This window comes from Calypte anna, chromosome 18 (genome assembly GCF_003957555.1).
Source record: "Calypte anna isolate BGI_N300 chromosome 18, bCalAnn1_v1.p, whole genome shotgun sequence".
Taxonomy (NCBI): domain Eukaryota; kingdom Metazoa; phylum Chordata; class Aves; order Apodiformes; family Trochilidae; genus Calypte; species Calypte anna.
The window spans coordinates 979226-1005441 of NC_044263.1; the positions used below are offsets into that span (position 1 = coordinate 979226).

Sequence of the window (26216 nt, forward strand, 5' to 3'; positions counted from 1 at the left end):
TGTAGAAATCAGAGGTTTATTGTCAAAATACTGAACTCCTGAAGGGTGCTGAGTGCCCCAGGAGGGCTCATGGCACCAGGATGAGGATGGAGGGAAGGGAGAGGCCAGAGGTGTCTGCTCCCCCCGAGCACCTCTGAGCCCCCCCAGCCTGGACTTGTCATTTTGGGGCCAGCAGCTGCTTCCGCTGCTGCTCCAGGAGGGCTTCCAGGTGGTTGGCTCTCTGCACAGCTGCCTGCAAGAGAGCAGAGGGGGGCAGAGCTGGGACAGAACTGTGTGGCAGGGGACAGGGGGGGCTGGGCTGGGCTGCCCCCCTCACTCACCTCGTACTGCTTCCGAAGGCTGCTCACGCTCTCCTCCTTCCTCACCACTGCAGTCTTCACCCTGAGCACAGAGACACAGGGGCTGAGGACCCCGTTCCCAAACACCCCATTCCCAAACACCCCCCATTCCCAAACACCAGCCTGGCCCCATGCCCCAGGGGGGTGATTTTGGCACAGGGGGAGTGCAGCCCCTTTTCTCCCTCTGCCCCCAAGGAGCAGCAGCTCCAGTCTGAGGCTGCTGTAACACACCATGAGCACATTGGTTCCCTTGATGAGCCTGATGCAGTTTGGATTGAGTCATTTAAGGAAGAAGGGGACATTCGCTTCACAAGACTTAATTAATTAACAGGACCACAGGGAGGGAGTTTAAGTTTCTTCTCGTTTCTCAAGCCCATGGTTGCTGCCTCGTGGCTGGACTCTTCCCCCTGGCTCTCAGCACACCAGACCATGCTCCAGCCCTTGCCAGGCTGTAGGGGAGGGGAAAAGGGATCCTCTACATCCCATACTCAAGGCATGACCTTGGCTCTTAGAGTGGGAACCCTCCTGGAGACACCAGGGAGCTCTGTGTGCTCATACAAACACCAGCCGGCCCCAGCCAGCAGACCTCACACTGGCTGCTCCAGCTGCCCACTGGTGTCCCCAGGCACACAAGGGAGCAGCCCTGGGGACAGGATGACACAGAGCAGGCTGGAAGTCACAAGGGGCAGAGGCTGGAGAGGGGCTGAGCAGGCAGCCAGCCCGGGTGAGACTCCACTGCCCGTTTTGCCCCAGCAGGACCCGAGGTCACAGCACTGCAGACACTGCTGCAATGCACCCAGGCAGCCTCACCTCCTGTGAACCTCCTCCAGCTCCTGGTCCTTCTCCCGCAGGATCCTGTCCAGCTCCAGGCGCTGCCGGGCTCTCATCTCTGCCATCTCTGCCTTTAGCCTCTTGTTCTCCTCCTCTGTCCCCACCAGCCTGTCAGCAAACTCCTGCCTGATCACCTCTGCCAAGCTGCTCCGCTCCTGGGCCAGCTGGTCCCTCACCTGCAGCAGGGCAGAGGGGTGACACCAAGGCACTGGCAGGGACAGGATGATGCAGGGGGATGGAGCAGAGAGGAACCAGAGCCTCAAAGGCTCTGCTCCCCACCCACCTTCTGTATCTCCTCCACCTCCTGCTCCTTGTGCTTCAGCAGGCCCTGCAGACGGATGCTCTCCCCTTCCAGCTCTGCCAAACGCCCCTTCAGCTCATTGCAACGTTCCTGCAGCTTTCTCTCAGACCTCTCCAGCTCCTGGAGCTCCACCTCATACTTGTCTCGGATCCTTTTAATCCTAACAGAAGGAAAGGACGGGCAGTCTGGCTCAGCCCAGCACCACAGGGACCATCCCCAGCCACCTCCATACTACAGGAGCCACCACAACACAGCAGCAATGGGAGGAAACTGCCCCCAGCTCAGCCCCTCCTTCCTGCTCACCCCCATGGGCTGCAGCACCCAGGGCTTGCTGGAGGGGTGAGCAGGACTCAGGGCTGGGACTCACAGGCTCCCTCCTCCCTCACCTGTTCTCTGCTGCCCTCTCACACTCCTCCTTGGCAGAGGACATGTCAGCCTCCAGGCGCTGGATCACCAACTCGATCTCTTTGTCTCTCTCCTTCCTCACCTCCTCCCGCAGCTCCCGCTCCCGGGAGAGCAGCCAGGCTTCCTGGGGACCCAGATCCCAAACGTTGCCTCCATCCCTCACTGAACCCAAAGGTGGCACCTCTGGAGAAGGCCAGCCTTTGCCATTACCTCCTTCTTCACGTAGTTGGCCTCCCAGGCTTGCCTCTCCATCTCCAGTCGGTCCTTCAGCACCTTGATTTCTGCCTGTGGAGAAACAGGAGGACAACAGCTCAGTTCCAGCTGGGAGCAGCCCCCCAGGACCACCCCACCAGGGGCAGGGGGCTCAGCGGCAGCCACACACTGGGTGCCAGACCCACCACACCCAAGAATGACCACCCGGGTCACACAGATGCCAGGGGAAAACCAGACCTGATGGCGCCTCTCCTGCTCCTCCTTCTCCTTGATGTACTCCTCCTTCAGAGCCCTGGTGACAGCCAAGCTGCTGGCCTCCAGCTGCCGCCGCAGCTCCTCCACCTCCGCTCGCTGCCTGCCCGCACACACCACAGCTCCCAACACCCATCACGGCCCCTCCTGGGACTCCAGACCCTCTTCCCACTGCAACCCGGCCTGGGGAAGCTGTGTCCTCCCCTCCAGCCCCTCTCACCTGGCCGCTTGCTGGCTGAGCCTCTCCTTCTCCTCGGCCACCTCGGCATAGAGCCGGCGCCGCTGCTGCTGCAGCTCCTGCTCCTCCTGCTCACACCTGTGGGCAGCACGGCCTCAGCCATGTGTACACCACCTCCCCACCCTGCCCCATCCCACCCCTCCAGGCCAGCCAGGGGATTCACACAATCCTGATGGTTGGAAAAGACAATAAATGTCATCGAGTCCAACCACTAGCCCAGACCCTGAGCACCACATCTACATGGCTGCTAAACTCCTCCAAGGATGGTGACTCCACCACCACCCCAGGCAGCCTGTGCCAGAAACTTTAACAAGTTTCTTCTAATATCCAACCTAAACCTCCCCTGTCACAACTTGAGGACAAGTTTCCTCTCTCCCTGTAGCTTATCACTAGAGAGAAGAGACCAACCCCCAGACTGATGCTGGAGGACACCCCTGGTTCTCTGGCATCTCCCACCTCAGGGCTGGTGGAGAGAAAGGGGATGCTCCCTGGGTTATGAATTGCTGCATGTGGGTGGTAGAGCCCCAGACCACTCCCCATGCCCCCTGGTGACACCATACCTCTGCCGGGCCAGCTCCCTCTCCCTCTGGCTCTGCTCCTCCCTCTCCCTCTCCAGCAGCCCCCGCAGCTCCTCTGCCTGCCGGTCGTAGCGCCGGGCTGCCTGCTCGTCCAGCTGCAGCAGCTCAGCCTCGTGCAGCATCTTCAGCTTCCTGATGTCCTGCTTGTGCTTGGCAATCAGCTTCTGGATCTCTGGCTCCAGCCCTGGGGCAGTGGGAAGGAGAGTTACTGCTCAGCCTCAGGGGTGAGCCCAGCTGGTGAACACACCAACTTAGCAAAGAGGGGCTGGTAAAAAGGGGAAGAGAGCACACGGGGGCTTCTGCCCCTCCAGCACCTACCCAGAGAGCAGAGGCTGCCCCTGCCAGCACCTCCCTCCATCACAATCCCTTCTCCAGGACCAGCAGGGATAAAATCCCTGCACCAGCCCAGCTCCAGACACTGCTGAGAGAAGGTGCCCGTACCTTTCACAGTGATTTCTTTGATCTTTTTGGTTTTCTCATCAATCCACTTCTCCCGACGGATTTTCTCAGTGGCACTCATCACTTCCTTCAGTTTCTTAATCTCCTGTTTGGAAGAAAATGGAAAATCTTCAGAGATGTGCAAAGGGAGAAAACCCCTGCCAGCCTGGGAGCCTGGCTGTGGTAAGGGAAGATGCTGAGGCCCAAGCTGTGCACAGAGGGATCCCCCAGCCCTGCCAGGAGTGTCCTCCCAGTACAGGGGAGCAGCCCCATGCTCCCCTAGGGCCTTCTCCTCTCTTATGAGATGGAGAAAAACCCTTGGGAAGGATCCACTGCCTGAGACATGGCAGCCCCTGCAGAGAGGAACAGGAACGAGAGCTGCCAAGGGTCCTGAAACACCCTCTGGCAGGAGGACAGACAGACAGACAGACAGACCTCCTGACACCGTGGTACCACCACAGTCCAAGCAATCTTTGAAACTGCAAGGCCTCAAGGCCATGCATCCCAGGCACCACCACTGCTCTCACCTCCTCTGCCCACATCGACCTCCTCAGCTCTCTTCTCCAGCAAAAAAGCTGCAGAACACCCAGGCCCTGCTGCCCAGGGAGCATTTCCCCAGCATCCCATTGGCAAAAACCAGGTGAAGCCCTCTACCACAATGGAGAGCCCATCCTGGCCAGAAACAGCTCTGTTTCAGGACCAGCAGCTGATGACCATGTGCAGGACAGGGGACATGTCACAGCTCTGGGGTGGCAGGACACCCAACACTGTGTGGAGAGGAGTGGGGAATAGCACAGCCCAGGAATCACTCTTAGGGGAAAAAAAGAGCAGGAAAATCAGCATGGGAAGACAGAGAGAACCTGGAGGAGCAGCTGAGCCATGGTTGGGACAAAGGACTGACCCTGCTGCAGAGCCCAGCCCAGCTCTGGGGCCGGGACAGGTCTGGGTGTGACAGCAGAAGGGAAAGGCACAAAAAAGAGCAGAGGAAAGATCACATTTACCTCACAAAAGGGGCCCAAAGTGCGCCAGACCTGGGGAGAAAGAAAGGAGGGGATGGAGAGAGAAAGGGAATAGCAGAGTCACAGGGGAGAGAGGGAGGGAGGAGAGTCACAGGGGAGAGAAGAAGAGTCTGCTCTGGGCAGCAAAGGACAGCAGCCCCTTGGGGGCCAGGACAAAGCTCCATGCAGAGAAGGGTCCCTCAGAAGGAACAGGGCCCACCGAGGTGGGACAGACCCCACTGCTCCAGGCAGAGGCCCTGTTTGAGCAAAACCAACCAATTCCAGCCACGGCTCCTCTCCTTTCCCACTTTCCCCACCTTCCCCATCCCCTCACCAGCTCGTGCTGCTCCTGCATCTGTGTGATCTTCTTGCTGTACTTCTGGTCCACCTGTTTCAGCTCAGCTACCACAGCCTCACACTTCTCACTCAGCACCTTCTTATCATCGATGAGCTGGGCAGGGCAAGGGAAAGGTGTCAGGAACATGGGCAGATCCTCAGCAGCAGCATCCCGGGCTGGGGCTGGGAGGTCACCTGGTCGATGAAGGTGAGATGCCTCTGGATGGCTGCCTCATACTGCTCCCTCTGCAGCCTCAGCTGGTGGCTGAGCTCCTTCTCAGTCTGTTTGACATGTCGGTCTGTCAGTTCTCTCTGCTGAGCCTTTTGGGTGCAGGGGAGAAACAGCCACCAGGCATCAGAGGGAGAAGTGACAGCAGCCCCAGCACGTGTGCCAGAGGTAACTACCAAACCTGGAGGGTACTGTTGAGCCAGAACAAGGAGGAACAGAGCTACAGCAACACCCTTGGCACTCTCAGGGGCTCACCTCCTGCCTTGCTGCCAGCAAGAACACCCAAGTCCCCGTGGGACATGAGAAAAGAGTTCACCCAGGTCCTGATCGAGGGCTTTGGGACGAGCCAGGCACCTCCCAAGGACGGGAGTTTGAGAAAGGTTTTTCAGTCAGAAGGATAGCATGGAAAAGTTGGAGACAAGCCCACACCAGACTGGGAGGACCTTGCAGATATTTCCCACACTAACAGTGACAGGGATTGCAGTGTGTCTGGCAGCCCCCAGCCCTTCAGCTCCTCAGCACAAAGCTTTGGGCACCCTGCAGTGCTCTGCAGGGACACGGGTGGGAAATCCTCCTCCCAAAGCCCTGATCTTGTGCTTCTGGAGCCGCTGCCCCAAGGAACATCTGCTGAGGGCTCTTGGCCTCAAGCACATGGGGCTCCTCACCAGGGCAGTCTGCAGCAGGCTGATGGCTCTCTTCTTCTCCTCCACTTCCAGCTTCAGCCTCACGATGGAGCTTGTCACCTCCGTGGCAACAGCTGAGGCTTGCTCCAAATGTGCCAGCTCCTCCTCGGAGAGGAGACCCTGCCACGGCAGGGAAAAAAGCTTAGAGGGTGGTGGGGAACGCCCCAGAACCAGGACGAGGAGATAGGGGGGACCCTTCCTCTGACAGGGCTGGGCTCTCACCTCCCGCTGCGTGGCCGAGGCAGCTGACCTGGGCCTCTCCTGTTCTGACTTCTCCATCTCATCCAGAAAACTGATTATGCTTTGGAGCTTGGCCTCAGAGAGCAGGGCCCCATCCTCCGGGACCCCCGGCGAGTGGTTCAGCTTCCCAAACTTCTCCAGGTTATCAGCAGTCAGGGAGTTGGAGCTGGGCTCCTGCAGGGCAGACACAGCCGGGAATGAGCCCCCAGGAGAAGGCTCAGGAGAGGAGGTGCTGGCTCTGCTCCACCACAGGATCCCAGCCCTCCAGTAACCAGCCTCATCCTCTGCTCTTCCACCACAACCCCCCGGGTGGTTCTGCTGCTCCCTGTGGACACTCAAGCCCCAACTGCACCAAACTCCTCCTGCAGCACTGAACCAACAGCACTGCTCCCCTCCACCACCCAGCAAGGGCCAGGACACGCGAGGAACCTTCTCTCTCTGGGTAAGCCCTAGCTGTGACCAGCCTCAGCCCTCTGCTCACCCCCTCTGCCCAGGCGTATCTCTCCTTTCTGAAGAGCTTCGGTGGGGGCAGCAGCTCTGGCTCCTCCTCCAGCAGCCGCAGGGTGTCCAGCAGCTCACTGAGCGTCACCTTGGACTGCGCCCTGCTGGCAGCTCCCACCACCGGCTCCAGCTCCTCGCCACCCAGCTCCCTGGAGCTCACATCCTAGGGGAGAAGAGAACAGCTCCTGGCAGCAGAACGCTCTGCTGGATCTCCCCAGGCGTCACCCAAGGCTGCACAGACATCCTGGCAAAAGGGCTGGTGCCAGGACCCCCAGCACACCCACCTGCAGCTTATCCTCTGCCCTGGGGTCCCGTGAGGGCTGGGAGCTCAGCTCTGCCAGGCTGCTTTCTTCTGGCTCCACAGCTACCGAGTGGAAATTGGCCTCTGCAGGAACCAGACTGGGCTCAGGCACTAGCAACAACAACCAGCCCCTTGAAACCAGCTCCCCAGAGCCACCCCAACAGCCTTCTCCTCCTTCCCCATGGCACACACTGCTCCAAAAGCAGCAAGGAGCTGCCCAAGGGACTCACCAGCATTATTGGCCTTGGTGACACTGCCAGCAGGACCAGGGCTGGCAGGGGCAGGCTTGGCAGGCTTCTTCTTTACTACCCGTCTGCTCTCCTTCCCCAGCCCAACCTCCTCTTCTGCCAAGTGCTTTGCATCCGAGACTTTCTGGGCCCTTTTCTGGTGCAGTTCCTGTGGGGACAGACAAGTGATCAGTCTCCTGCCCAGCACGGAGTGTGCAGTGACACATTCCTGCACTGCTTTCAGTGAGACTGCAGCAACCCCCCTGCCTGCTGCTGAAGGGTTAACAAGGACAGTTCTGGAGCACAGGGACCAGAGCTCTGCTGGGAGCAGCTGGCTGAGGGCTGTTCACATGTCCCCACACAGTGTCCTCTGCTGCTCCACAAAGGGCTGCAGGAACAGGGCAAGGACACAGAGGTGCTCAGCCCACCCTGGAAGGATCCCACTCTCCAGGAGGGTCCCCCCTTTCTGGGGCACCCCAAGGAGCTGCAGTCACAGCCTGCCCATTCCAGCATGCTCCTCCTTTTCCCCTAAACCAGAGGGAAAGCAGCACTGTCTCCACGAGCTCCCAATGAGCTGCCAAGGCTTGGCAGGAGCCCAGTGGGAAATGGCTCTGTGGCACCTCCAGCTCCCCAAGGGAACACTTCACATCCAAGGCCAACTCCAACTCTGCTTTGTGCAAAGCTCCCAGAAAGGGGGAGAGGAGAGGGAGAGGTCTGCTTGCTGCAGGAGGATGCCCACAGACTGATCTTGCTTCTTCCCCACCTGGATGGCAGCGTGCCGGGCCAGCCGGGCCTTCTCCTCTCGGATCTTCCTGCGTTCCTCGTCCTTCCTCTCGTGCAAATCCAGGATATTCCCTTCCTGCACCTGCTGCTGCCTTTCCTTCCAGAGAGGAGGGTCCCAGTGTCATGGAGAGCCCTCCAGCACCCACCGCCCACAGCAGAGGGAAAGGGCACATAGCACCCGGGGTCACCCCACATCCAGGATCCCCCCACCCCAATCCTTCCCACTGGGATGGTAAAAGCCCTCAGGAAAGTTCTCCTCCAGAGCAGTTTGTTTTCTCTAGATACTCAGTGCAACTGCCAGTCACCTGGGCCTGAAACCACCGAGGAGACAAGGCTTAAAAATAGACTCTCACATGCCAGAGCAGCCTGGTGCTTTTCGTTATTGGCATAAATAATTAAACACAAAGTAACACAAATAGCTGCAGATGACTCCTCACTCTACTCAGCCAGCTCATTAGTGATTTACTGTGATGAGCTGGGACATCCCTCCTCCAGCCACCAGCCCGTCCCAGACAGGAAGAATTCCTGTAAGAATTCTGCAGGGTTTGTGCTGCTGCTGCCAAGCACCTGCCTGCCCACACTGAAGGGAGCTGAACACCAGAACCCAGCAGTGCTGAGCTCCCAGGCTGAACCCAACCTGGGCACCCCCCTGCCTGACCAGCACAGCTCTGGTGGCACAGAACCCACCCCGGCTCTCTGGAGAGGCTGTGGAGTCAAAGCCCTCCCATCTCCGAGAGCTTGGGTTTGGGTTAAAGCTACTGGAATTCCCTCATGAGGAAGGTGAGGGGACAGGGGTGTGGGAAGGGTCGGTGTCAGAGGCCAGGGACAGGACTCACCTCTCTTTTGGAAGCCAACAACCGCCCCAGTGCCGCCGCTGCCGCCCTGCGCCGCTGCGAGTGCCGGCGGTACCAGCGCTGGATGGTGACAGCAGCCAGGTTCACCTGCTGGATGAACCTGAGGGCACAGGGAGGGTCAGCGCCAGCCCAGGGCATTGGGATCTGTCCCCTCACACCCTGACTCCAGGAGGAAATTTCCCAAACTGACTTTTTTTGGGAGGGAGGAACTCAAAGCGCAGAGGCAAGAGTCGGGGAGGGTCACTCAGCCACGAGAGGAGTCTGGAACCCCTCAAACAGGACCAGCTCCCCCCGAGCTCCCCCCTCCACCCAGCACTGTCCTCCTGCCTCTCCCCACCAGCTCCATCTCACCTCTCTGCCTCCTCCTCGGTCACCTCCTTCCTGCGGGGGAGGCCACCCCCACCCCCACTGCTGCTGCTGCTGTTGTTGTTGCGGGTCATGATGTTGTTGCTGGAGAAGTTCTTCTGGGACTTGGCCAAGCTGCTGCTCTCACCCTCCTCATTCGAGGTGGCTTTGACAGCGTTGCTATGGGAAAAGATGAAGCTGCTCAGCACCACCCAGCCCCATCCCTGACACACCTGCAGGAGAAGGCAAGGGGGGCACGGCCCCCGAGCCAGCTCCTTCCCAGACGTACTTGAGGGAGCTGGGGGCCTGGTTGGAGCTCTTGGGCACGGGGCCCTTCTCAGCAGTGCAGTAGTTGTTGTGCACCATGGTGGTGACACAGTTGCCCATCGCGCCCTTGTTGCTCCTTTTTGAGGAGAGAAAACAAAGCATTAGGACCCGCTGGACAACCCCCAACCCACCCGTGACCACCCGGCACTCCCCCTCCCCTGCCCGGATCCCTTCCTGGGTGTAGCTGCTCCCAGCACCAGACCAGCTCCAGTTCCCACCTGTTGTTGGCAGTGAAGTTGGCTGCCAGCAGCACGGTGCTTTCCTTCCTCCTCATTCCTGCTGGTGGCTCAGCCCCACAGGAGCTGGAGGGGCCCGGGAACACTTGTGGCTGATCATCCTGCCAGGGATAAGCACCAAATCTCCTTCCTCACCAGCAAGCAGAGCTGACAGCCCACCCACCCCAGGATGTCCCCGTCCTCACCAAGATGTTCCAAGTGGTTTTCTTTTCTGGGGAAGTTTTGCTCAGACCCGTTGGCTTCTTTCTTCCCCCAGAACTGCTCTCAAAGAGGCTCAGGAAGTCTCTGCTCTGCTCTGGGCTTTAGCCCGGACCCAGGGAAGGCCAAGAGGAGGAGAGAACAAATGTTCTGTAGTTAATCTCACACAGCAGTGATAGCAGAGCTCTGATCCTGCTCTGCTGGCACCCAGACACGCTGGAAATATGGAGAACTCAGAGCTGAGGCACAGTACTGTGTGACAGGGGAGGAGAGGGCTGGGCAATTCTCACACAGCCACAAACCCCACCAGTGGTTCAGTTTTGCCCAGAGCTGTGGAGCATTTTGTGATGTGTGGGGATGGAACAAGTTAAAGGGATGGGCACGGAGCAGAAAGAGAACAGGAAATGGTTCTGAGGGAGACCCAGGAGGTCACCAGAGAGAGGAGGAGAATGTTGGTCTCCTCACACAGCCAGGTGCAGCCCAGAGGGTCCAGGAGGGGCTGTTGTAAGGGGCTGTCCTGTCCCTTGGAATTACCCTGAGTGGGTTTTGCAAAAACTCTGTTTCCCCAAATCCCAATCAAGTGACCTCCACACCTGAAAAACCCTGGCAGAGCTTCACGTATGGTTTTTGAAAGGCCCTGGTTACCCCAGGTAACCAGGGATGATGTCAGACAGTCAGTGGGGCTCCCCAGCATCCCAGCCAGGGGAGGGGGGGCAGGAGCTGTACCTGCAGGCACTGCTGACCCGCTGGGGCACCTGGGTGGTGCTGCTGGACCTCCTTAGGTTGTTCATGGCCCTGGATCCTGCATCTTCCTGCAGAGGAGAGAGCTGAGCTCAGCAGGGATGCTGAGGAGTGGGGATGCTCAGATGAGGAGGGCTCCCCCCGTCAGTCAGGCACCCTGACACAGCCCTCCAGACAGCCCTGACACTTGGCTCCCTCTTAGGCTCCTGCTGCTGAGCCAGCAGCAATGTGTCTGCCATTTGCTGGTTACCTGGGAAGGAGCAAGCAGGGAGCCTGCCAGGGCAGCAGGGATTACTCAGCAGTGACTGCCACTGGATCTCAGCAGAGCCCTGTAAGTATCTGGGGCTCATTCACTCTGCTGAAATAAACCTCAGAAAAGAGGCCCCGAGAGCACAAAGCTCCCGCTGAGCCCCTGGGAGCAGAGGGTGCTCAGCCAGGCACAGGCTGGGCCTGAACGTGCCAGGGGATCCGGCAGAAGATACCAGGACCTGGGGATTTTCCAGGAGGAAATCAGCACAGGGAGGTGAAGGGCAAGGAAGGACAGAGGATGGAGCCTGCTGCTTGCCTGCTGCCCTCCTGAGAGTTACAGGGTCGAGAAGACCCGAGGAGCAGCTGATGGCTGAGAGTGATTGGATTTGGAGGGAGAACCTGGAGCTGTGCAGACACAGCCTGGCCCCGAGCAGCAGGAGGGACGAAGGGACACGGGACCTCTGCCCCCAGGACTCACCAGAGCGTTCCTCTTGGCTTTGCTGTCAGCAGTGACAGAGATGGAGCGTGCCATGTGCTTGGTGGGAGAGGCACTGCCGGGGCGCCGGGACACCGGCATGGGGAGGCCCGTCAGGACCAGATCCGTGCTGGCAGAACCAGCACCCGGGACGGAGGAGCTGCTGCAGCTGCTCTTCATGCTGGAGCAGGGAGAGAGGCCCTGGAAGCACAGCACGAGTGGAGTGAGGGCACGGGGAGCACATCCCACAACCCACCCACACGCAAACACCGGAGCTATCACCGGTTCCTAAGGGGACAAAACACCTTCCCCCGTGATCCGTGTGCCAAACAGCCCTGGACACGAGGCCTGGAGAGGACCTGGTGGTCTCCTCACCGTGCAGCTGGGGAAGGGCTGAGCCCCTTTCCCACACCCTCTGCTCCTGGACATCCTGTGACCCCCAGACCCATCCAACCTCTCAGGTCGGGCTTCATTCCCCCCAGGGCTCCTCCTCACCTCACCCCAACAACCCCGGTAAACAAAAACCTCCCGATGGAAACCAGCAGGGCTCAGGCCCGGGACACCCAGCCCCGAACTCCTGGGACCTCAAGCTCCAGGACCCGCAGAACCCAAGGCTCAGGACCGACCCGCTCCCAGCACACCCCCCTTAGGCTTACACCCCCACAGCTCAACCCCCCCACGGAACAACCCCCCAGGCCCTGACTCCCGAGCCCCAAACCCCCAGGGGGCCCTCAGGACCCCGACCACCCCAGGACCCCCAAGCCCGGCACCTCGGAGCTCTCCAGGCCCCGGAACCCCCCAGGGCTCAAACACCGCCCCCCGGAGCGGCCGCACGGCTGAAGGGCTCTGAGCGGGGAGGAGGCCCCGCAGTAGGGTGTGGGTGGGGGTCCCGTTCCGGTCCCGTTCCCCCCCCCATTCCCGCACCCCGCGCACCCCCCGCGTTCCCTACCCGCACCGCACCGCGCGCACCGCCCCGGCCAATGGGAGGGGCGAAAAGGAGCGCGGCAGCCAATGGGGAGGGAGGGGCGGGGCGAGATGGCGAGCGGGGATTGGTTGAGGGGAGGAGCGACGGGAGAAGGGGCGGAGGAAGATGGGCGTGGCTTAAGATAGGGAGGAGGGGCCTGAGTGGGTGGGAGGGGCTTGGATCGGTGGGCGGGGCCTACACGGAGGGGTGGGACCTGGTACAGGGCAGAGGGGGCTGTGGGGTGGGGAGGGGGCTACGGGGGGGGGTTATGGGGCAGGGGAGGTTATGGGGCAGGGGGGGTTGTTATGGGGCGGGTGGGGTTGTGGGGCACAGAGAGGGCTGTGGGGCAGGGGAGGTTGTTATGGGGCAGGGGGGGTTATGGGGCAGGGGGGGTTATGGGGCAGGGGGGGTTATGGGGCAGGGGGTGCTGTGGAAGCACCAGCACAGGAAGAAACCAGGAGGTGCCAGTGCCAGACGTGGGGTTTATTATTGGTGGGTCCCGGCCCCACAGTGTCGTCTCCCCTCACCCCAACCCCACAGGCTGGGGGCCATGGGGCACCCCATGGCCAGGTCCCCAAACCACCCCCCCGCAGGCACTGACTGTTCCCCGCACGGGGGGTGCTGGGGGAAGGCCACGGAAATCCCCAGAAATGGGGAATTTTGGCCAAAATGCCAGTGAGGGACATCAGAACCGTCCCAAAGCCCCGGGCCCCCCCACCACCTCACACCCCAAGCCCCCTCTTCCCTCTCTGCTGTGGGATGGGGGCTGTGGGGCTGCCGGGGGGGGTGTGGGGGTCCCACGGGGGACACATCCCAGGGTGGGGAAGCCCCCACAGCCCTCCCGGGAGCTACAGGTTGAGAAAGGAAAAGGCTGAGGGCTGGCGGGGGCCCTCGGGGCCGCTCTGTCCATCCCGGGGCAGTGTCCGTGGCTGGGCCTGCAGGGAGTCCCGGCACGGTACCACACTGGGCCGGCCCAGCAGGACCTCACCGGGCCGGGCCACCAGCTCCATGCCAGCAAAGAGGGACAGGGATCCGGCCGGGTCCCCTGCCAGCCCGCTGGCCACCTCGGGCTCCTGGGGCACAGCCACCCCGGGGGTGTCCTGGCCCGGTGGAGCCGGGGGCTGTGGGGTTGGGGTCAGGGGGGTGAGGATGGTGGGGTCTGCAGGGGGGTCGGTGTCTGTCAGCAGGTCCCCGGGGTGTGGGGTTGAGCCCACGGTGAGGTGTGGGTCCGGGTGGGGGGTCCGGTGGGTGGGGTGTCCACTGCAGAGAGCCTCCAGCTGCCTCAGGAGCTGTGGGAGAGAGTGGGACTGGGGAGGGGGCTTCACCACAAAACCCCTTCCCAGTTATGGGGGTCACCCCCCATTGTGTCCCAGGGGATCCCTGCAATCCCCACCCCCTCCGGGTCACACAAAACCGTGTGTGTGTGTCCCAGGGAGCCCCCCCACCCGTGATGAGGGAGGGGACACGGGGACATCCCAGGCATCACCTTGGTGGCTCGGTTGGTGACAGGGCCCGGGCTGCCTCTGCTGAGCTGCTGGAGGTGCCACCGGGTGCTGGCAAAGATTTGGTCAAGGGGGAGGAGGTCGGAGCAGCCCAGGGAGGAGATGGCACCCATGGATCTCTGCAGGGAGACACCAAGAAACCCCCCGGGGGTGATTCCTTCCCCCTGACCCTCCCACCCGGGGCACCCCACGGGGGAGGAATCACCAGGAGCATCCTCACCATCCTGACACTGTCACTGGGGTCTTCCAGGGCCCTGTTCAGCAGGTCCAGGACCACCTCACAGTTCAGCAGCCCACACCTGGAAGTGAGGAGTTTGGGGGTGGGTCAGGGCCACAGAGATTGCTCCCAGCACCCCGGGGAGTCACCAAGGGGGGACACACTTACTCCTTGACAAAGTGCTGAGCTTCCTCCCTGGTGAGGAAGACTCTGGGGCCACGGGTCAGCACCGACACCAGGTTCACCTCCCGGTGGCAGTCACCAGGGCTGTCAGCATCCCCCCTGCTCCAGGAGACCCTTCATGGGGACAGGGACCCCTCCACCCTCCAACCCTCCCCTCAAGCTGCTCCGGGCAGCCAAACATCCCAGAATTCAGATTAACAGGGGGGGAAAACAGGGTGCTGTTCCTGGAGAGGAGGGAAGGGTCTTGGGGGGGGGGGACTCAGGGGAGACCCCCCCAGCCCCACTCTCACCTCTCAGCCCCCTGGCTCAGCTCCCGGCTGCCCCCCGAGTGGCTGTCACTGCCCGATTTGCTGCAGGAATCCGAGGTTCTGCTCAAGTCACCGTTCCCCTGGGAGGAGTCTTGGGAGCTGTGCCCACTGTCAGCCTCCTCCCAACCACCTCCTGCCAGCCCCGGATGGTGCCTGACTGCAGGGACATCAACAGTGAGGGCAGACCCCCCCTCAAGACCCCCCAAAAAACCCACCCCAGACCCTCCTGGGGATTCCCCGCCAGCAGTAGGAATGGAGCCAACCTCGGGTGCTGTGGGATGTGGTGGCTGCTGGTGGCTTCACAGCTCCAGTGGAGCTCCTGGTGGGAGAGGGGGCTCTGACGGGTTGGTAGGAATCCTGGAGAAGCCCCCCAGGGAGCGGGCGGGGGCCCCCCGGGCCGGGCAGCACAGCCTGGGCCACGGCTTCAGCTGCACGCTGGATGGTGCTGAGCAGAGCTTCCCCCGGGGAGCCTGGGCAGGGAACGGGGGGTCAGGAGCACCCCGAGGCACCCACCCCCCCCCAGGGGACAGCAGAGATCTGCAGGAGGGGCTCCAGGGACAGCCCAGACCTGGGGCTGGGCAAGGAAAACCCGGGGTGGGACATGAGCAAATCCCCCAGACCCACATCACAGCTGCCAGCAGGGAAGGACCCAGCAGAGCCCCCCCAGCCCCAGCACCCACCAGAGAGAGCTGCACCCAGCAAGGGGTGAGGGGAGCTCTGCCTGAACCCCCAGGGACACCCCCAGAGAGACAGGAACCGGGTCTGGTGCCTCCCAGCACCACCAGAACTTAGTGTCCCTGCAGGCAGGACCTGGGGCTGGGGGGGGGACAGGACCTAGGGCTGAGGGGCTGGGGGGCACAGGACTCACCAGAGCTGCTCCTCTCACTGCTGAAGCCAAATCCCTGCAAGGAGCCTCCCGGGCTGGGGCTGGAGCCCATGCCTGGAGGGGGCACAGGGGGTGCTCAGGGGAAGCACAGGGGTTTGGGGCCCCCCCTGCCATTGTCCCTCCCCTCTGCAAGTGTCTGGGGCAGGAGCTGGGACCAGGGCCCCCATCCCTCTGCTTCCCCTGTGCCCAGAGCTGCAGGGGACACAGCCAGGCATCCATCACTGGGGTCTGCAGCCCCCTCCCCACACCCACTGCTGCCCCCCAGGGAGGTGCTGGGGCCCTGAGGGGCTGCACTCACCAGCGGGGGGCAGGGGCCGGGCTGGCAGCGTGGAGGGGGGGGCCAGGGGCACCTCGGAAAAGAGAACACTGGCCAAATCCTGCCAGGAGAGAGGGAAAGGGGTGTGGGGAGAGAGCTGGGGGGCACCAGGCACTCCGGCTGGCCCCAAGATGGGGCTGGGGGACTGCAGAGCTGCCCCGAGCAGGAGTGGGGTTGGGACTGACCTGTGCAGCCACCCGGACCCTCTGGTTCCAGCTATTCCCATGGAGGGGGTCTGGGGGCCCGGAGAAGGCTGCAAGGCAGGAGGGGACAAGGGCTGGGGGGTGCTCAGCTCCCGTGGAACAGAGCAGGACCCCGATCCCAGCCTCTGGAACAGCCCCATGGGCAGGAGCCTCCCTGGGCTCTCCCAGCAGCTCCCACTCCCCATCCCAGCTCCCCTCACCTGCTGCCTCCCGGATGAACCCCGCGTTCCTCTTCAGGTCCTGGAGGAACTGTGGGGAGCCCTGGGTGCAGGTGTGCAGCAGGATCTTCAGCACCTGCGGGCAGAGGGCTGGGGGTGAGGCAGCCAGCAGGTTCCAGCCCATCCCCCCGGCCTCGGGGCTCCTCTAAAAGCCCCTCAGCACCTCAGCCCCCACCCACCTTCAGCTTGACGCGGCAGGAGCTGCTCTGCAGCCGGGTCAGGAGGTATTCCAGCAGGCACTGGCTGCTGCCGGGAGACTCCTGGGAGATCTCTGGGGGGGGTTAGGGATCCTGCGGCCCCCGGGCCAGGGGTCCCCAGCACCCCCCCGCTTCCCAACCCCCCCCTCCTCCTCCTCCAGCCCCCCCGGACCTCCCGCATCCAGCCCGCAGCAACCCCCGTCCCCGCTCCCCAGAAGGATACTGGCGATCTCCTCGAACAGGTACCCGGGGCAGGGGACGTCGTCGTCCGCCGTGGCCCTGAGCAGCACCGGCAGCTGGAGGGGGAGGCAGGGGGTGAGCGGGGCCCTGCCCAGCCCCGCTGCGGGACCGGCCCCGGGGAGGCGCGGCGGGAAGGGGCAGTGGTGACGTCACGGGTGGGGCGGTGACGTCACGGCCGCAGGCAGCCCTCCCGCTCCCTCCCGTACCCGGCTCAGGAAGCTCAACCGGTCCCTCAGCGGCGCCGCCATGACACTGCCGGTACCGGCACTGCCCGCACCGCCACGGCGTCCGAGCCCCGCCCCCCGGCAGTGCCTGTGCACCAATCAAAGAGCGAGGCGCTGCACGTTGGCCAATCAGCGGGGAGGAAGGGCGGGGCTTCGGGCGGAAGTGTCTGAGCGGGCTGAGGCCGGCGGCAAACGGGCAGGAGAGGGGAAGTAAACACCGGGCACGTCCACCAATCAGAGCCAGCGGCGTCAAACGACCAATCAGAACGCGGCAGGAGGGTGTGGCCGCGAATAACCAATCCACGCCTTCTCCGGGCCGATCCCGATTGGGATCACCCAATCAGAAAGCAGCCGCGCTTTGATAGGCTCACCGCCGGTAGAGGAGACCGAGGGGGCGGGGTCCCGCCGCCACCCAATCCGAGGGCGCCGCTCTTTGACGAGCAGGCTGGGCAGCCAATCAGCGCCTCCCCGCAATGGCGGCGTCCGCATCGTGAGGTGGCGGCGGCCATGTCGGGCCGCGGGGTCTGGCTGCGGACTCGGGCGCGGCTGCGGCGCTTCCCCGCGCTGCTGGGGGGCTGCGGGGAGCAGGTGGGGCCGGGGCGGGGACGGGAGGCGGGAGGGGGGTCCCGGGGAGCCCCGCTGCCCGCTGCCCGCCCCTCTCGTTCCCCGCAGGCGGCTGCCTACGGGCGGTGCGTGGCGGCGGCGGCGGCCGGACCGGCGGAGCTGCGGCGGGACGTGTGCCTGGAGGAGTTCCGGGCGCTCCGGGACTGCTTCGCCCGGGCGGTAGGTACCGGTACCGGTACCGGTGCTGGGAGGAAGGGGCGGGGATAATGCGGGTCCCGGGAGCCTCGGCCCGGTCTGACCCGCGGCTCTTTGCAGGCGAAGACGACGCCGAAGTGACACCGGGACCGGGACCCCTGACCCGCCCAGAGCCTGGAGACGCTTCGGAAATAAAACCGTTCACGGTCCAGCCGGGTTGTTCTGACATTACTGAATAAAAGGGGAGGGGGCGCTGGGGGAGCAGCCCCGACCCTGCCCCGGCTCCTCGGCTCCTGCTCCATCCCCCCGGTGTCGGCTTGGAGGTTTTTCTCCCCCAAGCAGGTTCCCAGGGCAGCTCCCCCTCCTCTTCCCCAGCAGCAGGGTAGAAAAGATCTCAAACCAACCCAAAAAGGTCCCTTTTCCTTCGACACCGAACCCCCGGGAGTACGGAGTGACAGGGAGCCACAACCCGGTGCGTGGGTACAGCTCCCGCATCGCCTTTTAATTAATAAAAAAAAACAAACAAAGAATTCAGATCAAAATGCTTCAGCTGATTTTATTGATGAGCTCAGCCTTCCCTCCGGCGCTGTCCGCCCCGGGGATGAGGAGGTGATGAAGCTCCAGGGCTGTTCCCGAGGAATGTCCGCAGCATCTTTGGTCCTTTTGTCTTCACCGAGAAAACATCAACAAAGCCCCAGGCAGGGCTGGAAGGGGCAGACCCAGCCCCAGCCGGGATGGAAGGGGCAGATCCAGCCCCTGCTCCGGCTCCCCTGGATTTGGGAAGGTTGGGTGGAGCTGTGTTTGACAGCCGGGGAGCAGCTCCAGGGCTCCCGGGCACCTTCCTTGTGCTTCCCGACAGCGAAATGGAGGAGGTGACTTGTACCGTGGGGTTAAGGCCATGAGAGTCACGGGGAAGGGGGCAGGGGGTCCTCCTGAAGCTCCCCCCAGTCCTGGCTGTGGGTCCGTCGTGTTGTAATGAGAACTTAAGAGGAGCAAAGGGCTCCCAGAGGGGTGGTGAGAGCCCAGAGCTGGTGTGACAGAAATAACCCATCCCTGGCTCTGCGAGGGCCCAGCAGACACCAACTCCACACAAGGCTGAGTTTACCAAAGACACTTTTGAGATAGGGATATATAAAAAAACCACCACAGTGATGAGGTCTGTAGGCTCCAGGCTGGGGCATTTCAGCCGTTCTCAGTGAGAGCTTTGGGATTTCTGATTTCTTACATTCGCAGGTCAGGATGTAAAAACAAAATAAAATCCAAACGGATGGAATGCTGGCTGGGAACCTGAAACAAACCAGGGGCTCTCCTGGAAGCCTTTCCCTTCCTCGCTGGTAAAATGCATTTCCAGGGGCAGAGTACAGATACCTGTGGATGTATCTGCACAGGGGGCTGGGGAGGACACACGAAGCAAAGAGGCTCTGCTGCCTTGCAGAGAGAAGAGGTAGGTATGCCCGAGCCCCTGTGCCCACCCTGTCAAGCCACAGCTTTTGTTCCCAAACGAGTCATCTCTTGCAGGAAAAAAAACCAAACCAAGCTGTTTGGGGAAAGGGAGGGGTCTGCAGCCCCCCGGGCTGAGTTTCATAAATGCACTTTGGAGAAGTGGAGCTGGAAAGCAGAGATGGGAGCTGAGCATCCGGGGAGGGTGGAGAAGGAACAGCTCTGGGTTATTGCTGGTGTGTGGTCACCCCGTGACATCCCTGGGAGCAGAGGCAGCACAACAGCAGCAGTTGTGCCCGTTTAAGGCAGCGTTTCTACTAAACTAGGTTCCTAAACCACAACTATCTCCTAAAACATGCAAGACTAACAGCTCCCGTTCCAGGAGAAACACCAAAGGGAATGACTAAGCTGGTTCTCAACTCCTGACTTGATGCTCCTCCAGAATAAAGCCTTTCCTGAGAGCTGAGACCCCGGGCTTCCCTCCTCCTGACACCCCACATGACCTGGGCCAAGGGACCTGAGGCTGGGACTGGAGATGCCTTCCCAAGGAAGGAACCTCATGGAGGAACACCTCGGGGAGTGGAGAGCTGGCAGGAGAAGGCAATCTGATATGAACAAGATGGTGTAAAAGGTCCCGGGGAGCTGGCCTGGCAGGGGACTGAGGAGGACAGCAACCTCTGAAACCCAGAGGAGAAAGAAGGTTCCTTTCAAGGTTGCCACCTTCCCACCCACCTGCAGCCACAGGAAGGGAGAAGCCCCCCTGTCCCCTGGATGCTTCTCCCAGGTCCAAAGGGATCCCAGGGGGTCCGAGCCCTGCGTGCTGCTGGCCCAGCCCCAATTCCTGCCTGAGCCAACGGCAGCCAAAAAACCCCATCTGGACCCTTCCCCAGGGAGCTGCTGGGCCCGGTGCCCGTGGCCAACACCCAGAGCCACCCACCGAGATGACCACCCCGGCTCAGTCCCCCCCCGGCACCTGCCGGATCTGCCGGCTGTGGACCACCTGCTGAGCCCCCTCTGCCACCCCCTGCTGCAGCCGCGTCCCCAGGGCGCTCCGCAGGTCGTTAACTTTCACATCTGGGAGGGGGTTCAGCCCAATGAAGACCCCTGCCCCCCGGGCAGCCTCCTCCTCCTCTTCCTCCTCCTCGGGAGGCAGCAGGTCCCGTCTCCTCCGGCGCAGGTCCAGGTCCGCCTGCAGTTTCAGGTCCCGGTTGGGTTTGATGTCGTGGTCGGGGTTCTGCTCACCCTGGGCAGCTGCTCCTTTCTCAGGTTTCTGGGCAGCAGCATCCTCAGGGCCTGGTTTCTTCTCAGCATCGTCTGAGAGGCCTCCATCCCCCTGCCTCTGCTTGCTCCTCACACCTCCCTGAGGGGCTTGGCCCACGTCCACCACCACCTCCTGAGGAACTCCTCCCCTGACCTCCCCTCTGTCCCTCTGCCAGGGCTGCTGCTGCCTGCCAGCACCCTCAGCTCCCTCTGTGCCTGCACCTCTCCGATGCTCCCGTAGGTGCTGCTCACTCTCTGCCACGTTCCTTTTGCTGGAGGAGTCCAGAGCAACTGCCAGGTCTTTGGGCTCCACCTGACTCAGTCCTTTGGCTTTAAGGTCCAGTCCTGAGTCTCTTTCCAGACTCTTTCCTGCAACTGCCTGAACTTTGGCAGGCCCCAGCTGTTCTCTTTGGATGGGAGCTGTAGCTACTTCCACAGCTTTCAGGGAATTCTTCTTCTGGTGGATGTCTCTTTCAGCTTTGGCTTCACGATCTCCTCCCAAATCCTCTGCCAAGGACTTCTTTTCCAGGTGGTTTCTGGCTGCAGGAATGTGTTGGGCATCCCTGTGGAGGGGATCCTGGTTCTCCACGGGATTTTTAACAGCTCTGTTGTTCTCCTGTGGCAACACCTTGGGAGGAACCCCAGGAATCTCACGCCTGTGTGCAGCCTCCTTGGGCTTTCCTGCAGTCTCCCTGTGCTGCTCCACTGAGTCTGGGGGATGCCCAGGGTGCTCCAGCCCCTCCTGGCCAAGGGGCTTTGCTCCCAGGTCCTCATCCTCCCGGCTCCTGGGGAGGGGGGCTGCAGGCTCTGGCTGTGTTTCTGCTGGGGAACAGAAAAACCAACACATCAGAGCTTTTCCTTACTGGATTCCCTCTCTGCACAACAGGCTCAGGAATGGGCTCTGCCACGTGTCCCAGGGACTCAGAGCTCTCCCAGCCCAATTTTTAAGGCTCTCCAGTGATGTTCTTACCTTGCTTTGGTTTCTCCTCTCCCCCCTCCTCCTGCCTTTGCTGGTGGATCTCCTTGTGCTGCTCCTCGATGACAGCCAGCAGTTTTGCCTGCTGGTCCAGGAGCTGCTTGTGCTGTACCTGCTGCTCCTTGATCACCTGCAGCAGCACAGCATTTTCCAGCAGCTTCGCCTGCCCCGCTCCTAGAAAAGGGCAAAAAAAAGAAGGAAAAAGAGGAGAAATAAATCCATGACCCAACCCCTCACTCCTCACCTCTTGGCATCTTTCCTACATGGAAACACAGACCCAGCATGCGAGGTACAGACACTGAGCTGAGGCTTTTCAGGAGACAAGTCCTGGGTTACAGCCAGGGTGAGAAGAGGCTCTTGCTGTTTCTTCTCCCAGTTTAGCCAAGGTTTAGCCAGGACAACCCCTACCAAACAACCCTGCCAAAGGATTTGGCTTTGAGCATGGTGAAAAGCCCTTCTGACAAGGGCAGGGAGTGGTGGGAGGAGGGGGAATGGTTTTAACCTGGCAGAAGGGAGATTTAGGTTGGACATTAGGAAGAAATTCTTTGGTGTGAGGGTGGCCCAGAGAAGCTGTGGCTGCCCCATCCCTGGCCCCTCTCCAGCACACACTGCCCCCACTGATCACCCTCCAAGTGATTCCAGAGAAATATTTCCCTTTCATATTATGGTGTTATTAGCCCAGGGCCCCAGAATTCCCCCTCTGCCCCTGTAGGGACAGCCAGGGCTGCCAGGGGGAACTGGATCCTTCCAAGAGACCAATTGATTCCAAGCAGCAACAGCTGGAGCCCCCAGTCAGGGTCCCAGTGGGACAGCTCTTTGCAGAGAGCATCCCTGGAGCTGTGCACCCTCACTCCCCTGAAGCTCCTCCACCCTTCCCACCCTCTGGGTACAAAGCTCAGCTCTGGGCAGAGGAGCAGAACAAGCCCAGAACACCTTCTGGTGACACCCTCATGGAAGGGCATCCCTGGCACGTCCCACACAGACTGAGATCTGGGAAAACCCTGTGGCAATTCATGGCCCTGCATCCTCCTTGAGATGGGAACAGTCCTCACAGCCCAGACCCACCACCAGCATTCGAAGTCCCATCACAATGCAGAATGGAAAGAAAATAATTAGAAAGAAAGAAAATAATTAGATAACTAAGATGCAGCCACCAAACAAAGGAGAGCAGACCCCCACCACACCAAACACCCACCACCTTGGCCCTGAAGGAAGGCAAAGAGCCACGGGACCCCCCTGTGCTGGGGCTCCAGCTCCTCTGGTGAGGTGAGGCTGAAGCTGAGCCTGACAGGAGAAAGGGCTGAGGGCACAGGACCAGCACCCAGGCTCCACAGAAGGACACAGCTCTCTGCCCAGCACTGTGCCCTCCTTGCACACCCATGGACACGTGCTCACCCTCCAGCTTGCTCTCCACGTTCTCCTGTGGCTTCTCCTTGGTGTTTTGGGTCTCCCTCTGCTCTGGCTGCTCTGCTCTGTCCAGGAGAGGCAGCGCCTGGTTCTCACCTGTGAACAGACAGCCCTTAGCAGTCAGTAAGGATGCTCCAGCAGCAGATGTTCTCTAAAATGACTCAGGGTTGTGCTGTCCCTCCCTGCCTAAGCCAGCACAGTTTATGTTCAACCCGATGGCTGCAAGGGAAGCAATAAAAAATTAAAAAAAAAATCAAAAAAGATTTAACAATCTTACAGACTGGTGGCAGCCAGCCAGCCCTAACTACCTCAGCCAATTAAAATGCAAGGAGGGTTCTAACGAGCTTTTAGACGGGCACTTAGCAATGTGTTACCTGTCAAGAGCTCCCCGCTCCGCGTCCCCAGCGAGTTGGAGCCGTGCAGGAACAGCTCAGCTCCTGACATTTAGCAGGGCAGCAAACAACTGTCTGACAGCTATTACAGGCCCTGTCAGAGCCTCCACATTCCTCCTCCTCCCCAGCAGCTGGGCAAGGGGCTCACGTGCTAATCCCATGAATGAAAAGGCAACGCTGGGATGCAGGTAGGAACAACCCGAGTGCCCACCCTCGGGAGGGGTTTATGGGCCAGGAGGAGGCTTTGCTGGGAGGAGCAGCCATGGGAGCAGCTTACCAGGGTCATCTTCCTTCTCCACGGAGTTCACAGCCTCTCCTGCTTTCCTGGGGAGCTGGGGCTTTGCTTTCTCCCTGTCACCTGCAGCTTCAGCTTTCTTCTCGCCGTCCAGCACGGCAGCTTGTGCCTTGGCTCCCACTGCTTGTTTGTCTGGCCCCAGCTCCTCGTGTGGCAGCTTTCCATCCTGCTGCACCACCACCACCTCCAGGACGTTCTTTGGATTCTTAACGGGCTCGTCAGTCCCTCCCCGCAGTTGGTTCTCAGCGATCGCTTCCTGCCCTTGTTTTGGGCCAAGTGCCTCTTTCTGGGGATTCAGGGCTCCCGGTGGCTCTGGATTGAGCTGGTGGTTGTTGGCTCCTCCAGGCAGCAGCTTGTTCTCATCGGACTCCTCCTGCTCCCGCCCCATGTCCACCACCACCTCGTCATGCGGGACGGGCGGCTCGTGGCGATGAGCTTCCCCCACGGGCAGGGCAATCCCTAGGGTGGGTGACAGGCAGGGTTAGGGGGGCTTGGGACTGGGGGAGGAATGTTCAGTGGGCACCCAACCCACCGCTCCCCTTCAGCCCTGCCTTTCCTTCCTCACCAGGAGGAGGATTCCTGAGGTAGGATGAGGAAATGGATAAGCACTGAAAGATCCTAAAGGTCTTTTCCAACTTAAATGATTCCATTATTCTAATGAGCCTTGAGAGCACCAAACTGACTCACTTTGAGGTAATGAGATCAGGACCTTTATCTGGAACAGTCCTGCAGCACACCCCTCCCAGCTCCAAAACCAGCCCCAAAACCAGCCCCAAAACCAGCCCCCAAACCATCCCCTTCCCTTGTTACCTGGATCGGGACGGTCGAGCTGCACTTTCTCGTCCAGCTTTCCTCTCTCCTCCTCCTCTCTCTCAAGTACCTCCATGGGCACCTTGATTTGTGGCTGCTCCATCTCCTCCTTCTCCTCCAGCAGCTTGGGTTTATCCCTGTCATCCTCTGCCTCCTCCACCGCCGGGTTCTGCTCTGCAGGACAGTTCATTGCAGGAGGTCACTCCTGGCTGCACCCCAGGGGATCACAACCAGCCAGCAGATTCTTCCCCTCCAGCCTTAATACAGAGATGGGGGGGCTTTTGTTCTGGGGCCATTTATTTGTTCTCTATACCCCGTGCTTTTATGGAAGCCCAAGGCAAGCAGCAAGGCTGGGATGGAGCTGGGCTGCAGCCACAAGCTGTGCCACCAGATGGTAGCATCCTCCCGGCTCCCCCAGCCCGGACCCCTGGGGAAAACCGAGGGGAATCGGGCTGCAGACCCCAGCATGCTGCAAAGCAGCTCAAAACCTCTCTTATTTGTATTCTTTTTTTCCCCCTGCCCTTGGAATGCCACAAGGGAGACGGGAGGACCCTGCAGAAGGCACACTTTTGAGGAATGTGAAGTAAATGAGTAAACAGCACCAGGAGAAACTCCTGAGAGAGACGGGGGACTCGCGGGTGGTTCTGGAGGATGCATCCCAGTCAAACCAAGCACTGGAGTAACTACGTGGAATTCCTGGCATGTCCCAGGGGATGGGAATGGTCCCCTCGCACCCCAGGGTGGCAAAGGACGACCCACACGATGTGGACTCTTCCTTAGAAGAGCAGCAGAGGAGGAAATCTAATTGTTTCCCAGCACTAAAGTTGTTCTGCAGATTTTTTTCCATCTAGCAAACTAAAAAAAAAAAAAAAAATCTATCTTCTGTTATAAAAATAAAAAAATAAAAAATAATTCCCAACTCTTCCCCCCATTCGCCCTCCCCCATGAGATTTCCTTTGGGGAATTAATTCTATAAACATCTTTCAAATTTCTCCTCCCCCTCTGCAGGGCTGGTGCGATTTATTACAAGATGAACTCATGGGAAAGAAGAGATTGCCACAACTTCAGCTGCGTGGGCCTTACCCCGGCTGGGGAAAAAAAAAAACCACCACACAACAACATAAGTACAAAATCCTGGCCCAGAGGGGTCCATGCCAGAAGGATCCAGAGCCTCTCCAGAAACCTGGACTCGCTGGCCCCGAGCTCCACACCCCCCGAAGGGCCGGGGCTGGCCGGCTCCCCACGTTCCTTTGGTTTGGGAATGACAGTGGGAGGGGAAAAGAACTTGGGTTTTCTGAGAAACGTGAAATCTGGTACCCAAGGGGACCCTCTCTCTCTCTCTCCATTGAGGGACTTCCCAGGGCTCAGCAAGTCAGGGCAGGACACTCCTCCTCCTCCTCTTCCTCCTCCTTTCAGGAAAATGGGGACTGCAGGAACCGGTGCCCGGCCCTGGACGGGGGCCCTGGGAAGCAGGAGGCTGAGGCCGGGGAAGGGAGCACTCAGCATGGCTGCGGATGTTCCCAGCTACAGTCTGGCCTCGCAGCAAGAAATTATTTACTCTCTTGGAGGAAAGTTTTCTTGTTAATTGGTTCATGAAGGCGGGAGATGGCTCCTTGGGAGAGGACTGAAACCAGAGGGTCTGCAGAACTGCGCTGTGGGTAGAGCTGTTCCCACGGTGGGTGGGCAAGGGGGGAATAAAAAAAAAAATAATAAATGAAAAGTGGTGGGGAAACTTTCAATGCAGGTGGGAAATGGAGGAGTTAAAACCAGAACAAGCCCAGGATGCAGGGCAGGGTTTGGCCAGAGGACCCTGCAGCAGGTGAAACCCCCCACGGGGGTCCCGGATGGGACCAAGGGGCTGGAGGAGGCCCTGCTGCCAGGAGAAGCAGCATCCATCATAAACCAAGAGGCAGCCACATGTTCTGTGTTCTGCAAACAATGCAAGAAAAGACCAAAACACAAACAAAACACCAAAAAAAAAAAAAAGAAAAAAAGAAAAGAGAAAAAGAAAAGAAAAGAAAAAAAAGAAACCTCCACACCATAATAAGACAAAGTTGCCTCTAAGCCGTCATTTGCTCAGCAGGAAACAAAATTAAGTTCAT

The 26216-nt window shown here is 60.5% G+C and overlaps 4 protein-coding genes across 5 annotated transcripts in view; 1 reads left to right on the plus strand and 3 right to left on the minus strand.

Moving 5' to 3' along the window:
• Positions 1 to 12156, minus strand: CEP131 (centrosomal protein 131). Its single transcript, XM_030462052.1, has 27 exons — positions 12088 to 12156; positions 11321 to 11518; positions 10579 to 10664; positions 9840 to 9954; positions 9637 to 9755; positions 9381 to 9494; positions 9098 to 9271; positions 8729 to 8846; positions 7873 to 7989; positions 7113 to 7278; positions 6866 to 6993; positions 6562 to 6744; positions 6063 to 6254; positions 5823 to 5960; positions 5124 to 5249; positions 4927 to 5043; positions 4596 to 4625; positions 3598 to 3700; positions 3139 to 3340; positions 2561 to 2656; positions 2326 to 2443; positions 2086 to 2160; positions 1857 to 1999; positions 1453 to 1630; positions 1149 to 1345; positions 321 to 381; positions 1 to 232 (listed from the first exon to the last, which is right to left on the minus strand). The coding sequence occupies exons 2-27, from the start codon at positions 11495 to 11497 to the stop codon at positions 158 to 160; spliced, it is 3348 nt and encodes a 1115-aa protein (XP_030317912.1). The 5' UTR covers positions 11498 to 11518; positions 12088 to 12156; the 3' UTR covers positions 1 to 157.
• A 590-nt stretch (positions 12157 to 12746) lies between these two features.
• TEPSIN (TEPSIN adaptor related protein complex 4 accessory protein) lies at positions 12747 to 16840 on the minus strand. Its single transcript, XM_030461769.1, has 13 exons — positions 16758 to 16840; positions 16535 to 16607; positions 16294 to 16385; positions 16097 to 16190; positions 15879 to 15946; positions 15676 to 15754; positions 15360 to 15431; positions 14755 to 14961; positions 14474 to 14648; positions 14169 to 14282; positions 14004 to 14082; positions 13768 to 13902; positions 12747 to 13570 (listed from the first exon to the last, which is right to left on the minus strand). Exons 1-13 carry the CDS (start codon positions 16797 to 16799, stop codon positions 13130 to 13132), a joined length of 1671 nt encoding a protein of 556 aa, XP_030317629.1. The 5' UTR covers positions 16800 to 16840; the 3' UTR covers positions 12747 to 13129.
• A 381-nt stretch (positions 16841 to 17221) lies between these two features.
• Positions 17222 to 18052, plus strand: NDUFAF8 (NADH:ubiquinone oxidoreductase complex assembly factor 8). Its single transcript, XM_030461667.1, has 3 exons — positions 17222 to 17363; positions 17448 to 17558; positions 17655 to 18052. Exons 1-3 carry the CDS (start codon positions 17283 to 17285, stop codon positions 17673 to 17675), a joined length of 213 nt encoding a protein of 70 aa, XP_030317527.1. The 5' UTR covers positions 17222 to 17282; the 3' UTR covers positions 17676 to 18052.
• A 1230-nt stretch (positions 18053 to 19282) lies between these two features.
• Positions 19283 to 26216, minus strand: part of SLC38A10 (solute carrier family 38 member 10) — a 31773-nt gene continuing 24839 nt past the window's right edge. The window contains exons 12-16 of one of the 2 annotated variants that reach the window (XM_030461665.1): positions 24115 to 24288; positions 23287 to 23763; positions 22606 to 22713; positions 21205 to 21384; positions 19283 to 21056 (exon numbers count right to left, since the gene is read on the minus strand). In XM_030461665.1, coding sequence (XP_030317525.1) covers positions 19930 to 21056; positions 21205 to 21384; positions 22606 to 22713; positions 23287 to 23763; positions 24115 to 24288 — 2066 coding nt within the window. In that variant the 3' untranslated portion in view covers positions 19283 to 19929. The remainder of the gene's footprint in view (positions 21057 to 21204; positions 21385 to 22605; positions 22714 to 23286; positions 23764 to 24114; positions 24289 to 26216) is intronic. The other variant, XM_030461666.1, reaches the window with a different exon arrangement.

Excerpts from the sequence above, each read along its gene's own strand:
- CEP131 (XM_030462052.1), bottom strand. The coding sequence starts at position 11,497 with ATGAAGAGCAGCTGCAGCAGCTCCTCCGTCCCGGGTGCTGGTTCTGCC. Across the intron at positions 3,341-3,597 it reads CAAAGAAATCACTGTGAAAG|GGCTGGAGCCAGAGATCCAG; the intron begins GTACGGGCACCT and ends CCACTGCCCCAG. Across the intron at positions 2,161-2,325 it reads AGCAGGAGAGGCGCCATCAG|GCAGAAATCAAGGTGCTGAA; the intron begins GTCTGGTTTTCC and ends GTTTCTCCACAG.
- NDUFAF8 (XM_030461667.1), top strand. The coding sequence starts at position 17,283 with ATGTCGGGCCGCGGGGTCTGGCTGCGGACTCGGGCGCGGCTGCGGCGC. Across the intron at positions 17,364-17,447 it reads TGGGGGGCTGCGGGGAGCAG|GCGGCTGCCTACGGGCGGTG; the intron begins GTGGGGCCGGGG and ends CGTTCCCCGCAG. Across the intron at positions 17,559-17,654 it reads GGGACTGCTTCGCCCGGGCG|GCGAAGACGACGCCGAAGTG; the intron begins GTAGGTACCGGT and ends GGCTCTTTGCAG.
- TEPSIN (XM_030461769.1), bottom strand. The coding sequence starts at position 16,799 with ATGGCGGCGCCGCTGAGGGACCGGTTGAGCTTCCTGAGCCGG. Across the intron at positions 14,962-15,359 it reads CAGTGAGAGGAGCAGCTCTG|GCTCCCCGGGGGAAGCTCTG; the intron begins GTGAGTCCTGTG and ends TTCCCTGCCCAG. Across the intron at positions 14,083-14,168 it reads GCTCAGCACTTTGTCAAGGA|GTGTGGGCTGCTGAACTGTG; the intron begins GTAAGTGTGTCC and ends CCTCACTTCCAG.